Here is a 13,175-nt window from a genome sequence, read left to right as displayed (position 1 = left end):
TCATTTATCTCCTTTCTCATTTCAGCACACTTATCCGCAGCCATGATGAACACAACATCTTCTTATACCACCTCCAACCCGCCAAGTGATGAGAAACACGAGTACAGAACAATCCTGCTGGTCATCTACTCCGTGGTGCTGCTCTGTGGCACCATTAGCCTGAGCCTGATGATGCACATCATGAAATCCAGCACAGTGTCCACTACCTCCATCGCTGTGCTCAACCTGATCTTTGCCCACTTCATCTTCCTTTTCACTGTGCCCTTCAGGATTTACTATTATGCAACTGAATACTGGACACTTAGCCATGAGTGGTGTAAAATGGTAAGCGCCATGATTCACATCCATATGTACATGTCATTTATCCTCTATGTGGTCATCCTTGTCACCCGCCTTTTGACATTTTACCACAGAGCTGCACAAGTGGCCTCCTTCCAAAGAATGCATGCGGTGATTTGCAGCGTTTTGGTCTGGCTGATTGTGCTTGTTGTAGTCCCTTGCAGTATCCATTTCTTGTATGGCAAAGACCAGAACAAATCTACGAACCAAATTAACGGCACGGGACATTGCTTCAAGTTTGGAAAACACATTGACAATGAGTCCAAATACAGGGAGGGGAACTTCTTTATGAGCACAGTGATTATAGTAGTGGCTCTGGGGTTGACAGCCCTCCAAAGCAATGTCCTGTGGGTTTTATACAGGAAACATCGCCAGGGATGCACCTCTCAGCAGGACTTTGGAGCTCAGCTGAAGAGCCTCTTCTTTGTGCTAATCATGGTGATCTGCTTCGTTCCCTACCACATGTTTCGGATGTACTACGTGGATCACATTAAAGACCTGGAGAACATTAATGAGGTGTTTCTGAGTTTGACCACTTTTAACTGTTTGGACATGCTCACCTTTTTAGGTGGGAGAACCTGCAACATATGTCTGCCAAGAAGAGCAGTTTGAAAAGTTTTAGTACATTGCCTGTATGTTTTTGTGTGTTTTTGGAGACGATATGATACAAAAGCAGAAGGAAGAATTCTTACAGTCTTCATGTATTATTTCTGGGGTTTTTTTTTGTATTATTCTAATCATCTTAAAAGCCATAAAAAGACTAAAGCTCTTATCTAAGCTCCAACAGTCATGCTTAGCTCTGCTTTATTAGTTCCATCCATTGTATCATTTTCTGCTGTTTTTATGACCTAATATTTGCTTCTTTAAGTATTTTTTTTGTTTGTTTTTATTGGTGCTTTTATTATGTAAAACAGAGAAGCAGAGATTATCTTGCAAGCTGCAGTTCTGTTTTGTTCATTTTTTATATAATTTGTTATCTTGTGGGTAAAAAGTAACATTTTTGATGGAATTTAAAGTCCTCCTGCCATCTGCTGGTTTTTCCTTGTAGTACTTTGTTCAAACTTGGAATTTGTCTATAAAATATGGAACCGAGAATTGTTTTCTTTTTTTTTTTTTCTTTAAAGTATTTAAACATCTCGTCATTGTCTTATGAAACCAAATGTTCTGCTTTTTACTTGAGAAGAAAAATAAATGTTTGAAATCATTCATTTCTCCTCCATATTTTGTGAAACATTACCTCAGACCTCTTGGATGTCCTGCGTCATGCACTCAGAGGTGGTGGCAGAGGCCTGGCCTAACGTTCACACACACACACACACCTGGTGATCTTTTCCTTTTCGTTTTTTATGGCTCTGGGTTACTGTTTAACATCCCCACCCTAGTTTGAGTTTGTTTAGTAAATCGATCTAATGACAGGGCTATGGTGGCGCCATCCAATGTGTCGCTTCATGAATTATAGGCCGCTTAGCTCTCCAACCTTCCTTTTTAATGTTGTCCAACACCTTTACCACTTTCCAAAGCTCAGTGTCCCTTAGCTCCATGGCACTGTGAGCGCTGATCACTGTCGGAATACAGCGGCACACCTGCTTAAATGCACATACCACACGGAAACAGAAACACAGGTAAGTCAGGCTTTACTTCTAATATAAGCTGCTTTAGAAATGCAACATATTCACAAAGTAAGAATATTAAGAAGTTTTGCAGCTGAAATAGAGGAAGTGAGACCTACCTTAACTACTTTGCAAGGAAGTTTCCTAAGAAGTTCCTCTAAATCACGTGGTTTTGTAGTTTGCTGGTTAACAGTAGGATTCCTTGATTAACACACACGCCGCAGTTGCTGCTTTACAGTATGTCCTGTAGCAAAGACATGGGAAAACAGATAAGATAGACTCACTTTGTCACAAATGCTGTGCTGTAAAGATCATGTGATAACCCATTTCATCCACACAAGGACATAAACAAAAGCAACAGATTGCTCAGTTCAACATTGTATGTTTCTCTTCTGATGCATCACCACTTTTCAATATACCAGCAATGAAAGATACCCTCATTTTTATGAGCCAATCACCAATAAATTGGTACAATTTACAGTGTACGATCAATACTCTCAGATGAATGGCTGTAACACTTTTATACCTGCAGCAGTAAGTGTTAATGACAGTTTTCTTTTGAACTAATCATAATAATTGATTCATTTTTGAGCCTGTAATATGTGATGCTGTGTTGAACTTATTTTGGATTATAGCATGTTAAATATGTGTGCACTGACTAAAAGCACTCTGGGTTCACTACCATTGAAGAAATTATTCCTTATACACCATTCTTGAGCACATTATTCTAATATTTAAGAATCTTTATGGTGAGGCTGGTTTCTAGTTCTGATGAACTTCTGCAAAAACTAATATCCATGCAAACGCAGTCGATAATGTCGAGCTTTAGATGTGAATACTCGTCTGCTGATCTGTCTATCATTTACTGTTGCCTAGGTTTCAGGAAGTAGGGGTTTACAGGACTGACTTGAGAGACTGATCATCATCTGTGACTATTAAAACCTCCAGTCTAAACAGAGGTAGTGGTATTATGGCCAGTTCACACAGATATTGCCTCTTAACGCAGGGTTTTATGGCTCCAGAGAGCATTTGGTTGGTAGGCGGAAAAAAACATTTCCCAGTAGTGTCCTGGAAGAAGTCATAACACCTGTTTCTATAAACATATTAACCCTGCTTCTTATTAAGTGTATCCCTAATATAATCCCTAATATAATAAATAATCCCTTTATATTAGGTTTATAACAATTATGTGAACAACTATTACACAAACAGCCATTTAGGTTTCTGACTTAATACATTGTATGTTTTTCTTAAAGAAAGAACAGAAAAGTACTTGAATAACTCGGCTTGTTGTCTTTGCACTTAAAGGTGATGGTGCTCTATGTATGTTTAACCAACTTCATCACAGCTAACTAATTAACTCTTTTCTTCATACACACCGAGTCTGTCCTGTTCCGATTCATCTGACACAGCGTCAGCGTGTTTGGAAGCAGAAAACAGGATTGTAAAATGAAAATTCTTCATTTATTCCAAACTTGATGAGTCAGAAGACCTAACCTTACTGCCTGGTTAAAATATAATCTCTGTATCACTTCTCCCACCCCCACCCACAACCTCATTTCTTGACTCTTGCCTCTGAACACAGTTAGTTCGCCCTCCAGTATCATTGGACATTTTTAATGAACATGTGGCCAAATCCTAACTGCCTTTTCTCTTCATACTCTGTTAGCAATCTGCAGATATGTGCATTTTTATACCAACTGTGCCAAAACATTATCCTCCTATCTGCTGAAATACACTGCTGCTTTTCTGGTTGGTCCACTGGTCACTGATCCAGGTCATCAAATCACCCATAACACCATCACTTTATCATTTACTGCCTCCTTTCACACAATGCTTTTAAATAAGATTTACTGCAAACAAACGATTGATAGAAAATAAGTGGGTGGAGATATTTAATTATACATGATGAGAATATATTATTGTGTTTGTAGCATTCTTACCTCAAAAGAGGAAGGTTGGGGGTGGGGGTGTTACCTTTACTTGTGATTTCTACTTTTGAATTCCTCTTCCTCTCTTGGCATTACTCATGAAAAATGACTTACTTTATCAGTTAGAAATCTCAAAGAAGTGCGAAGCGTCTGCAACAAGTTTTCCCCACTGATCTGGAAATGAACTCTATTAGCTGAAAAAAAAGATGTCAGAAAAGGAGCGATGAGGTTTGCATGAGGTCGAATCATTTAGCAAAATGGAGAATTAAAGGCTGAAAACAAAGGGGTTGATTCAGACTGAGGTGTTATGAGTTTGAATGTGTGAGAGATAAAGGAAGTTATCAGTGTTCTCTAATTCATTCTGTGTTTTTATAGATTATATCTACTGAAGGGGTGGTGCCATTTTACTAAGGTATTGATTAGATTAGGAACCCTAAGGTGGCCACACACACTTTCATAAATCCATATGATAACACACATCCTTTTGGGCATAATCATGCACACACAAGCTCGTATAAGCTTGCACATACAGTATGCGTAAATTATAGAATGTGACTGATGGAAATGTACTGCATAAAATAATAAAACAAATGGAGAGAGAAGAGGGGAAAAAACCTTCACTATCTACTCATACTCATGATAAATGTCAGAGAAAAGAACAGATAAGTCAGGTGTAATAAGGTGAGAGGTCTTCGCTCAAGCTCCGCCTTTTTCCTTGTTCACGGCCCAATCGGATGGCATCATATCCCAAGGATCTCCCTTGTCATATCTGTAGCAATTAGATGAAACAGAGATAGTAAAAGAAAAATAAGAGAAGAGAAGAGGAGCTGAAACAGGAATGAAGTATCCTCCTGCTTCTCAGAGTAAATCTCTATTAGAAATGGAAGTAGCTAACTACTGCGAAGGCCTGGATCCATCATACAGTACTCTGGGATTTGAGAATGCAGAGGTTCTCTATGGAGGAGGAGGTAAGTCACACACTCAGAAAGTCACAAAATGTGTGCAAGAGACTGGAAATGATCCTCAGTATGTGTTAACTTACAGCCAGTCATGTACGCCAACCACAATTTTACAAATTAAACACAGTTACAGTAAACATACATACATCATTTTCATAACCACTCACACTGTAGAAAGATGTACGTCTCACAGCTCCCACAACGAAGTGGGTAACTGATGCAAACAGAAATAGGAGGAGTCTTGGTCTGCAGCCTCGTCTTTAAAATGATGCAGCTTATCTTAGTTTGGGTTCATCACACTGAGAACTGTGAGAGAAAGTGCGATAGTTACAGTAGCTTGAAATACACTGATGATGTGAGAAAAGATGAAAGCAAATGAGCAGCTGTTTCAAAGGCCTAAAAAGCTAACAGGTTAACACAGGTTAAGTGTTTCATATCAGCCAATTGTGTGTCCATCCAGTTACTGTAGCATATTTTCCACATGCCTATTGCTTGTAAATATGTGTATGTATCTGTGACTGTACTGCAGGTCATCTGTCAATGTCAGATACAGACCACTCCATTAATGTGCATCCTAAATTTTCTCTTGGCAAATTAATGAAGATGAACTCATAGAAAGCAGCTGATTTGTTGATATGCTGATCTGAAATAATGTGCATTTTGTTCTGTAGAGTCATCCATTGCATTACTGTCCACCACAAATCTGCACTTCTGTTTGCTGATTTGTAATGTTCTGTCCATCCAATTTGACAGGGTTCTGAAATGTCCTTTGAAGTTAAGAAAAAAGGGGAATTGTGTTACTATAAATGTTGGTCTTACCAGTCTTAACAAGGTCTCAGACTTTAATTCCTTTGTTAGGATTAGGACTTGTTCACAGTCATTCTGCAAGAGATGCAGCTCAAACCTTTTGGATATGTTCAATTCTCAAACCCTAACCCACCAGTCAGCAGCTACAAAATCCTGTAAACAGCATTTAATTAACATCACTGATCATCGTCCAAATCAACACAAAACAGCAAAAAAAGAAACACAAAAAACAAATAAATCAGAGCAGGTTTATATATTTAGTAGTTCAAAGAGCTGTGTAGGCTTAAGTCCTGGAAACTCCAAAATCTTTCGAATAGAAATTACTGGTGGGATTACTAATGCAGGAACCTGAAACCCCAGTTTGACAGCAACTGGGAAATTTAGCAGGCTCTAAAGTGTTCCTGCACTGTTCTGATGACACCTGGAAAAATATGATCTTCATGGAAAACAAAAGTAAAGCTCTCTTGTGTCCGAGTGCCAAATTTTGGTGTCCGAAGTTTACAAGAAAAAGTCTTCATGAAGCTGCTGATATGTTCTGAAGGAGTCCAAACAAACTTCTGAGCGACAAGGAGCAAAGACATGTATGGAGGAAAAAAGACAAAAGGCGATACATGATGGAAACAGCATGACTGTTGGTTAGATCGCTTCTGCAGGCCAGTATTGTAGAGGGTGGTAGGAGAAACTTTTCACTGGATGAAGCAAGGATCCCCTCATGGGGATCCTCCATGTTGGGGGGCGCACCTGTTTGGGGATGTTGGTAGGGGTTCTACACTTCAGCCAAATGGCTGTGGTGTGGACCCTGGTCTGCCCCGGCATGGGCGTTCCCTGTGGCTGTGTCTCTGTTGGTCATTCCTGGGGCGGTTCCTGACATGGACGGATACCCCAGATGTTGTTTCCGCCCAGCGGTGTCAAGCCAGATACAGATGACAGAATCCTGAAGTTATTAGTTGTTATTTTGACATTAATGGTCAGGGGAAGGGTTGGATTGTCTGCGTGTGTGGGTAACGGGCGTGTGTGTTTAGAAGTGTGAAACTGTGCTTTTGTATGAAAAGTGCTATACAAATAAAGTTTGATTTGGATGCAATTGGAGCAAACATTGCAACTTCAACTCCCCCCACCTAGCTGCGAAAAGCCAAAAGTTTCTCATATTCATAAAATATTAAACCTAAAAGAAAATCTGTGAATTAAAAAAAAATTATAAAAAATTAAAAACGAGCAAAATTCCAGCAATACTTCCATCTGCCTGTAAAAGTGTCTGGAATTGTGATAATAATATCATGTATTTCCTACTAAGTGTCAAGAAAGTTGTCTAAACTTCTGCATTGACTCTTGAGATGTTGGAGTGTGTTGATATCCTGGTTTCTTATTTGAACCTTTTATAAAATCGAAGCTCTGTCAAATGCTTTCTGTGAATCATTGCCCAAACTTTCATGTGTCACTGTGCCTGATCCCCCCCCCCCCCCCCCCCCCCCCCAGCAGCAAGGGAATAAAAACTGTAATCCACCTAGAAACTAAAGTTATTGTAAGCTGTAATGTAGTAAAGTATGTAGCAGGAGATATCTGCCATAAAGATAGCTTGCCAAACTAGAACCCACCTCAGTGATATGGTGATGTCAGATCAGCACTTGAACGGAGAATTAGTCGAACATTAACTCATCTCGCACTGATACACCTTGGTGTGGGACTGTGGAAAGATGTGTGCAGAAAGGATGTCAGCCTATCAAGCTTTTACATTTACAGCAGCATTATATTGTGCTCTGCGTGTGTGTGGCTCAACTGATTAATAAATACACAGACAATAATTATGAGTATGTGTTCAACTATGGTTCAGATTGTGGTTTTGATGTCATTAAAGAGTAAAAACAATCGATTGCCAGTACCGTTACATATTCCTGATAACTGACCTGGCATTTATTGTTTTTCCTGATTGCAAAACACACAAACGACTTTGCAGTTATCCAAAACCCCAACACTGCACGGAAACATCAACATTTTCTGTTAACAGCAGGATATTCTTTCAAATCATTAGACTGTATTGTAAAAAGTCATTATCAGTTTGTGTTGACTTGTAATATGCTTCAATGTTTCTGCTGATCAATATGCAAGCGTATTTAGCTGTGTGTGTGTGTGTGTGTTTCTGCATGTTTCAGACAGTATGCCAACAGAGCCAAGCCACCCTGGTCCAGAAGGGCTCAGCAGTAACTGTGCAATCTGCGGTGACAAAGCTACAGGCAAACACTACGGGGCGTCCAGCTGTGATGGCTGTAAAGGCTTCTTCAGACGATCCATACGCAAGAGCCACGTATACACCTGCAGGTACAACCAAGACACACCGTTTGAGCGCATGTACACACTTTTGAAAAACATGTATCAACATAAGTCAACATGATCTACATGCATAAGTGTGCAGAAACAAATGCATGCACATCTATGCTGATCTGGCTGTTTTGATGTATCACATCTGGTTTTAGCATGTCTTCTGTAAAGCTTTACTATAAGATTATGTGTTTTTCCTATGTAGGTTCAGCAGACAGTGCATTGTGGATAAAGATAAGAGGAACCAGTGTCGTTTCTGCAGACTCAACAAATGCTTCAGAGCTGGCATGAAAAAAGAAGGTAAACAGAACGTAGTGATAAACTATTACAGCTCATTAAAAAACAAATCATATATTCATATACTAAGAATTTATAGAATATAGTTGAAGGTCTGTAAAGGCTTTTTTTTTCTTTTTCTTCAGTTTATACAAAGATGACCTGATTTGTATTACATAGCTAGTTTTCAGTACATTTCTATGTTGTCATGAAGAGGATTTTTATTCTCGCCATCGAGACAAAAACAGGTTTAAAAGTGGTGGCAACGAAAGAAAAACTATCGTCACAGAATCTCAAAGCTTCTTTAAGATAATCGAAATGGGCTTGATCATAAAAGATGTGATTACTAAGTGTGTGTGCGTGTGTATTTATGAGGCGTATAACCTTGGCACAGAGTTTTATGACATGTAATGATGCGCTATTCAAACATGTTGTTCTGGATTGCAACAGGTTAACGTTTCACTCCTCTTTGCTGATGCCAGCCTGTATGACTATTTTCCTAAATATTAACTTCCAAAGTATCTGTTGTTATCATTTCTATTCAGGACACACACACAACCCAGCTTTTACTACTGATAAATACCAACTTGAGTTTATTCCCTAAATCTCTAAGCTGCAGCCCAACATGAGTGCAAGTATGCTGCTTTACTTCTGATATTATTCCAAAACAGTGACTGTAGCTTTTTATGTTAGCTGTACAGAACGAGAGAGATCGGATCAGTTCCCGAAGAAGCATCGCTGACTCCCAGGACCTGCCACCCATTACTATTTTGGCACAAGCGGAATCTTTATCCCAACAGGTTGAAGGAATTTTCAACACACGTCTACTAAAGAGAAAAGTTTGTATGTTAGCTTCACCAGTCTTCTTTACTGCAGTTTCTGTTCCTCTTTTCCTACAGATCACTACTCCGGTAGGACTGGCAGACATATCCGAGTTGAAATTGGCAACGGTAGGAGACGTTTGCGACTCTATGAGGCAGCAGTTGTTGGTGTTGGTGGAATGGGCCAAATACATTCCTGCCTTTGGAGAGCTGCCACTGGATGACCAAGTAATGACATTTGATGTACACCAGCTTGATCTGTACATTTTAATTTTCAGTTTATTTGGTTTGAATTGAAAAGAATCCTTCCTTGTAAGAAGAAAACACTCGTGCAGCTTTTTAAAACTAAAAATACAATGCACTTCAGTACAAATGTGGAACTTTTTCCATGTATGTAGAGCAAAAAGGGAGTTGTTATTCCACAGCTTGTTTTCTTTGTTTAACTGTGTGTGTGTGTGTGTGTGTTCCCCCAGGTGAGCTTGCTCAGGGCTCATGCAGGTGAACACCTCTTGCTTGGGGTTGCCAAAAGGTCAATGCCATTCAAGGACTTCCTGCTTTTAGGTAGAAACTGACCACTAGAGTGGCATCTTATTTCTGTGTGGTGTAATCATGTGGTTCAGCACTGGTGTGTGAACACTAAGAATGATTAACTAAAGCTTTATGTGTCTCTGCGACTTCAAAGGTGTTTTTGTAAATGACATTATTCATTGCTGGGACATTTACCAACATCATACAGTAAACAAAAAGCTCCCAATGACAAATACTCAAGCATATTTCTTGCATTACCATATGTTTTAAGAGCTTTTCAAGTTATTTACCATAGTCCTGACTAAAACCTTTAGATAGGCCCCCCCAATGGCAAGTAAAAGGGAAAAAAAATCCCAATAATGCCCCACCTCGTTCACACCCACATACCTTTCTATTCCAGCCAACTTGTCTCCACATTAACACACATTTTGCCCATTCTGCCTACAGGTAATGGCTGTACGATTCACAGGAACAGCCCTGAATCTGAGATTTGCAGGGTAGCCAACAGAGTCCTTGATGAGCTGGTCCACCCCTTTCAAGACATTCAAATAGATGACAACGAGTATGCGGCTCTTAAGGCAATTGTCTTCTTTGACCCAGGTAATGTGTGAAAAAATGAAAAAACATTAACTTGGCAGCCATTCAGGCCATTTGTGTGGTTTTTTTCTTTAATAAAGCAGCTTTTACTCTTTACTAGAGATGAGTGTACATTGCAAGATAGATGGATTCTCCCAAGAAGACGATCATTTAAGGATCAGTCTCTTTCGGCTTCTACTTAAACAATAGGAAGTGGCAGCTGCATGTGTTAAAAAGTGAGGTTAGCACATAGATTGCAGTGGCATCCGTCCTCAGAAGGCATTTCTTCATTGAAAGTACAAAGGAAAACACATTGCAATGCCAATATTATGATTCACCACATTATAGAAAGAAGGTCCAGCCCATTACTTACCAGATGTGGAAAGTGCTCTGTCTGTCAAAATGGAGTTCTGCAATCTTTTGTGTTTAATCACAGTGGTGTAGAGATATTTCATTTAGATGCACAGTTTGAAAGAAAAGCATGGAGACTGGATGAGTTCAGAACACATTACTATCACGTGGCCACAACTGAATTATCTTGTTCACACATGTTAGTCACACTAGATGTCGCTACATCATCCAAACTGAACCACGGTTTCATTTTTGGTCTTGTACTGTGCTGACAGACAAAAATTCAGATGCTCAGTTGAATACTAGAGATGATAAATACAGTGAAGACAAAAAAAAGGCAGAATTTTAGTGCAATATAACAGGATTTTATGTATGGTACGGATGAAATAAGTCGTTAAAAAGTGTCCAAGTTATATTTTCTCTCATCGTTAAACCCAGTCCCTCCTCACGGCTTTATGTGATTACCGTCTTTGTCCCAGTTTAGTGTTATCTGTGTCCCCTTTCTTTCTTCCTCACATAACTCCCTCATTTTAACTTCACATCCCATTTTGACCGAAATCATTCCAGCAATTTCACTCACAATTTGATTACCTGGTATACAGTTGTAATAATTTTTTGTTGTTGTCATGTCCTTCCATCCCTCCTTATCTTACCCTCGCTTTCTGTACTTCAGATGCAAAGTCTTTGCGGGACCCCTCAAAGATAAAAGCCATGCGTCTGCAGGTGAGTCACTCATTCTCGCCATGTTCTTTCCTTTGGTTTATGTATGTAAATAATTTATTTGCAAAGTCTATAAACTCAAACTCGCAGCCTGCTTACAGCAATGGGTGTTTGGCCTTGTATGTTTCTGTGTTCTTCAGGTTCAGATGAGTCTGGAAGATTACATAAACGACCGTCAGTACGACTCCAGGGGTCGTTTTGGTGAGCTCTTACTCCTGCTGCCCACCCTGCAGAGCATCACATGGCAGATGATCGAACAACTCCAGTTCATTAAGCTCTGCGGCCTGGCCAAGATAGACAACCTGCTGCACGAGATGCTGCTGGGAGGTGAGACTGCTGCTGTTTGGGCTTATAACTGTCTATACAAATAAGGTGACCTTCAGCACAGTTACTCAGAAGAGAGTGTACTTACAGTATGAAGCATTGTAGAAAACAAAAAAGAAAAAAAAGCATGCTCAGTAAAGTTTTCTGGGATATATACAAAAGCTAAAAAGTTCAAGATTGTGTGGAAGAAACTTTGCATAATCCACTTATATATTAGGCAACGCTGAAATAGACAATACAGGCTACATGATGTGCTGCTAGGGATATTTGCATGCATATCAAACTGTGTATAAATAATATAGTCTGAAGTTAAAGCTAGAACGCATCAAATATATTCTCTGGTGGGCCATGACAAACAATTCAAGCATAAGATGAGGTGTAAAAAGAAGTAAAAAGTCATCTCCAAACATGTCCCGCAGTTTTCACCGTGCAGACTAAAAAAAAAAAAAAAAAAAAAAAAAAAAAAAAAATCCTCCTGGAAATGACAGCTTGTCTTAGATGACAGTATGCAGAAAAAGCAGCGTTCTTTTTTTTTTTTTTTTTTCAACCATGTTGTCACACAAAGCAGCAACAACAAACCTGCTGCTATGCCAATTTTGTTGAGGCAGTATTATATTTACTTATGCGAGCTGACAGCGATGCAGTTTATTCACAAAAGTTTGAAACAAAACAAATAGTTCACCAAACCAGGCAATTAAATTTAAAAAAAAAGGAAAGAGGAAAAGGGATTTCCCAGTGGTTCTTATGAGTGATCAGAGTGAGCAGTCCGACACAGCGCAGTAACACTTAGTTTAGCATGTTGCTGTCAGAGCTGCTTATATTCCAGCATTAATTATGTAAAACATCTTTCACTGTGGTGGTTACAACTCTAGCATGTCTGTGTGTGTTATATACGCAGGACTAACAGCAGAGCCCACACACCTGCACCACTCAGCACACACCCAGTTGGCTCAGGACTCTGTAACTGGACACACACTGGTCATCAGCGCCATGCCTGTTGTTCACAATCCACAAATTGGTAAGATCCCTGAGAACAAACAATAAAAAGTTAAAATGATGCGTGCAGTTGCACAAATTACAGTCACTCAGTCTGGCATTTATTTTAACATTGAATTGATAAAAAGTCCATGTATGGGTTGTGAGTTTTTACACTTTGCATCCACACGTAAAAAATTAACCAAAATGGTGGTGTCATTGTCTTTCTTCCAGCAGCATCACCAGACACTCCCATCCCTTCACCGCCGCAGGGTCCTGCCTCAGAAATGTACAAACATTTTCCCCAGCCTCTCCGCTCTCCAGCCAGCCCATCACAGCCCACACAGACGGACCCCTGATTTTTTCCTCATATATGTCTGACATGGGATTAGATTTCTTGTACATTTTTGCAGAGTGAAAATATGAAAGCACGCTCTGTTCAGTATGTGTGGCGAGACTTTACCCCACTCATGTAACAGTAGCTCTGAGAATAATCACAGCAGCCATGTGTAGCTTTTTTTTTTTAAAAATCTCAGCAGCAAAACTGCCACAAACCTATTTCTCAGGAACCAGTGCGGGAAGTTCGCTGGGTGCGTCGATCAGATCAGTCTCTAGATTGTGTTACAGCTTGACTTAAACCTC

At 39.6% G+C, this 13,175-nt stretch overlaps 2 protein-coding genes across 2 annotated transcripts; both read left to right on the top strand.

The window, feature by feature from the left end:
* Positions 1–42: 42 nt before the first annotated feature.
* On the top strand, positions 43–951 carry gpr141 (G protein-coupled receptor 141; the record flags this gene model as incomplete). Its single annotated transcript, XM_079259617.1, has 1 exon — positions 43–951. One exon carries the CDS (start codon positions 43–45, stop codon positions 949–951), a length of 909 nt encoding a protein of 302 aa, XP_079115743.1.
* Positions 952–4,718: 3,767 nt separating this feature from the next.
* Positions 4,719–12,892, top strand: hnf4g (hepatocyte nuclear factor 4, gamma; the record flags this gene model as incomplete). Its single annotated transcript, XM_079259536.1, has 11 exons — positions 4,719–4,848; positions 7,797–7,962; positions 8,168–8,262; positions 8,932–9,038; positions 9,138–9,287; positions 9,533–9,620; positions 10,035–10,187; positions 11,188–11,237; positions 11,375–11,561; positions 12,457–12,576; positions 12,771–12,892. 11 exons carry the CDS (start codon positions 4,719–4,721, stop codon positions 12,890–12,892), a joined length of 1,368 nt encoding a protein of 455 aa, XP_079115662.1.
* Positions 12,893–13,175: the final 283 nt, after the last annotated feature.

This window comes from Telmatherina bonti, assembly GCF_933228915.1.
Source record: "Telmatherina bonti genome assembly, chromosome: 20".
Lineage (NCBI taxonomy): Eukaryota > Metazoa > Chordata > Actinopteri > Atheriniformes > Telmatherinidae > Telmatherina > Telmatherina bonti.
This window is presented reverse-complemented; position numbering and strand designations above follow the sequence as displayed.